The sequence below is a fragment of the Crocuta crocuta genome, unplaced genomic scaffold, assembly GCF_008692635.1.
Source record: "Crocuta crocuta isolate KB4526 unplaced genomic scaffold, BGI_CrCroc_1.0 scaffold35, whole genome shotgun sequence".
NCBI classification, from domain to species: domain Eukaryota; kingdom Metazoa; phylum Chordata; class Mammalia; order Carnivora; family Hyaenidae; genus Crocuta; species Crocuta crocuta.
In genome coordinates, this window is record NW_027530625.1 from 7,180,417 (window position 1) to 7,183,485 (window position 3,069).

Sequence of the window (3,069 nt, forward strand, 5' to 3'; positions counted from 1 at the left end):
CCGGCCCCCAGGCCGCCAGCCGCCGCTGGGCCAGGGGACGCTGAGACCCGGCCGCCCGGGAAGGGGACTGGAATGGACGATGGGCTGGAGCTACATCAGGGCAGCGCCGCCTCCTCCACCGGGACGCGGCTCGCTTTGGGTCACCTCCCTTCTGAATACCATCCAGGTTTTTGCCTGAGCCGAGTCGGAAATCAAAAGGATGCACCCACCTAAGCGATCCTACTGCTAAGAACTCATTTTAATAATCCCCGCACCTTCTCAGTATCCTGGCCTTTGGGGCTCAAGGAGAAGACGGGGCAGGGAGGGGGGGGCTGGTGGAGGCAGTAGTGGGGAGGGTCCACGGAGAAGCCCTTTCCAGGCTGCTCTGACCCTGACCCCTTCACCGCCGGCCGAAGCGGAAGCTGAAGCCGCCTTTCTTCCTGCTGTAGCCGCTGAGCTCCTCGGCCAGGGTCCCCAGCGGGCCTCCGGCCTTGTCNCGTCGTCCTGCCTCCCAAACCGGACGCTGAAGCCGGCGCGCCGCCTGCCAGACATCTGCAGCTCCTTGGCCATGACCAGCAGGCCGCGTGCGTGCGGGGCCCTCGGCCACCAGAAGGAGCCCCGTGGGAGGGGGACCCGGTGTCCGCCGGGCAGGGGGCCCCCGCTCGTTTCGCCGGTGACGCCACGTGGCGTGGCCAGGGGCTCTTCTGGGCCCAGCAGAGGAAGGCAGGCGCCCAGCGGCAGGAGGAGCAGACAGTAAGGGCTCACCATCTGGGCCGGAGGGAAGAGAGGAGCCCGTTAGCGGCTGTGCGCGTGGGCCTTGCCTGACAACCCGTCAGTACCTCCCGGGGCCCGGGCAGCCATCAAAGGCCGGTGGCTCCGCCGAGCCCAACTCACAAGCAGCTTGAGGAAGTGTCACCGTGCCGGGGGACCCGGCCTTGATTTTCTTAGCAGGCTCAGGAGCTCACCGCACCAATTAGGCTGAGTCTCCTCTCCCGTGGTCCCCTGCATCTGACACCTTGGCAGCTTAGCATTCGGGTAACCCCCCGCTGCTGGGACAGAGTATGGGGGTGGGGGGGCCCGCAGCCCCCCCGAGTGCCGCACAAACTTGGGCTCGGTCTCCTTGTATTACAGTCATTGACTCTTGGCCCACATCATCTCAGAGCCACAGGGTAGGGAACGAATAACATCAGTCTCTCTTCATTTTCAACTTGGTAATAAATGGGTCGAGCTAAGCTGCCGGGTAGCTCGGACACTCGGTGGCCCTTTAGCTCAGAAACGAATTGCTCCCGGAAGCTTGAACGGGTTTGGTGTTCGTGGCCTAACTTGGACATCCACCCGGGGAGGTGGACGTGGCTGGGCGGCCAATGATCCCTACAGCGCCCCCCCCAACCCAACCCTCCCCCCACCATCCGCATGCCAGGCCCGGAGCTAACATCCGTGAGCCCCGTCTGCGTGACCAACCCCTGCAGGCAATCCTCACGGTAAGCGTGTTTTCAGACAAGAAGACAGGAAGGCCAAGAGCCTGGGCCGCAGCTAGGAAGCAGAAGCCCTGAGATTCATGATTCTAATGGCCAGACAGCTCCTGGGTGCGCTGGGCACGTGGGCAGTGCTCTGTGTCCCTTTCCGTCCGGTACTACCCTCACCGCCCTCCCGCGGGAGGGTCTCACCCCCTTTGACGGAAGGGGCCGTGCTCAAACAGGTGACGTGCCCAAGACCTCACGGCTGTATAAAGTGACAGGGCCGGGATGCAAGCCCAGGTCTCAGTAACTCAGAACTCAGTAACTTAGTCCATGGGGGGATTTGAAACAGAAATCGAGCTTCCCAAAATGCCTCTGCTTCGCCAGTAATTGCTCATTCCCTCCTAAAGGAAGCCTTCCTGGTAACGACCATAGTGAGTCGGAGCTGGCCGGTCCTCTGAGGAGAGCCGAGGCTGGAAGAAAGAGCTGGTTCTGGAGAAGAGGCACAGGCTCCCCGGAGCTCTTTCCAGAAATGGCTCCCTTGAAGACATTTCAAAGGGAACTCAGCCAGAAAGCTTTGAAAAAGTCATAAAAGCAGCCCTCCTCTCTACCCAGATCCAGCCCTCCTAACTTCCATCATCTTGTCCCCGGGAGCTGAAGCCAAGGCTCACCTCCATCAGGGCCCGGGCGGAGTGGGGGGCTCTCCACAAGCCAGGTGGCCTCTCCCCGCAGAGAGTGGCTGGGATCCCACCTGAGGCGGGGGAGGGGGCGCCACTCTGCCCGGGGATGGCCTCTGGGTCTCCAGAAAGGGCACATGGATGCATAGAAGGAAGTGGCCCATCTCCCCTTGGGGGAGGGGGGTCGTGGACCCCTTTGAGAACAATGGTGGGAGTTTGGGACACCCACCCCTGAAAATGGGCCCCAGCGCAAGTCGGGACTTCAGTCCTCGACATTGAGGACGTGGCAGGAAGCGCACCGGGTGGAGCTGGAGCCAGAGCCGGAGACTGTGCCCCAGGGCCGGGGGGGGGGCAGCTGAGGTCAATCTCTGGGCTGTAAGAGGTCACCTCCTCCCTGCTCAGCTCCTGACCTGCAGGAGGGGTGCAGTGAGCAGGGCTCCCGCTAGGGATGGAGCAGCCATGTACTCACCGTGCTGGGGGCCCGCTCCCCGGGAGGGCTGAGAGCAGGGCGCCTCTGGGCTCTTGTCTGGGAGCTGTGGCTCCGGGCTTCTCCTGCTTTATATAGGCCCCCCCACCCCCGCCTCTGGGTGGACTTGCTGCCCTGCCGTCTGATTGCCGCACATTCCTGACCCTGGGATTCCATTGGGGACGCTGGTGGTGAAGGAGGGGGCTGTGCTGCCTGCCTCGATTAAGGACCCAACACAGACAGGATGTGGTCGGGTGGGAGGAGCAGAGGGGGCAGCAGCGTTAGCTGGGATTCGCGGGCGCAGCCCCTCAAGTCCCTTGGAAGAGGGGTGAATGGCACACCCACCCTGAATCCTAACGGTCCTGCCTTCGTCAGGTTGCCTCACTCCCTGGAGAAGCAGGGCGGCGGGGGAGTGGGGGGTGTCCACGNAGCTGGGAAGTCATGCCAGGCGCTGAACAATGGTTCACCAGCTCTGGGCCTCCCGAGGGGC

The 3,069-nt window shown here is 63.2% G+C and overlaps 1 protein-coding gene across 1 annotated transcript; it reads right to left on the reverse strand.

Annotated features, from left to right (window-relative positions):
- Positions 1-378: 378 nt before the first annotated feature.
- On the reverse strand, positions 379-2,821 carry QRFP (pyroglutamylated RFamide peptide). The gene is given in 3 exon segments (XM_077768505.1): positions 379-477; positions 480-747; positions 2,583-2,821. Coding segments are annotated over 3 exon segments (540 nt in total). The 5' UTR covers positions 2,757-2,821; the 3' UTR covers position 379.
- Between the last annotated feature and the right edge of the window lie 248 nt (positions 2,822-3,069).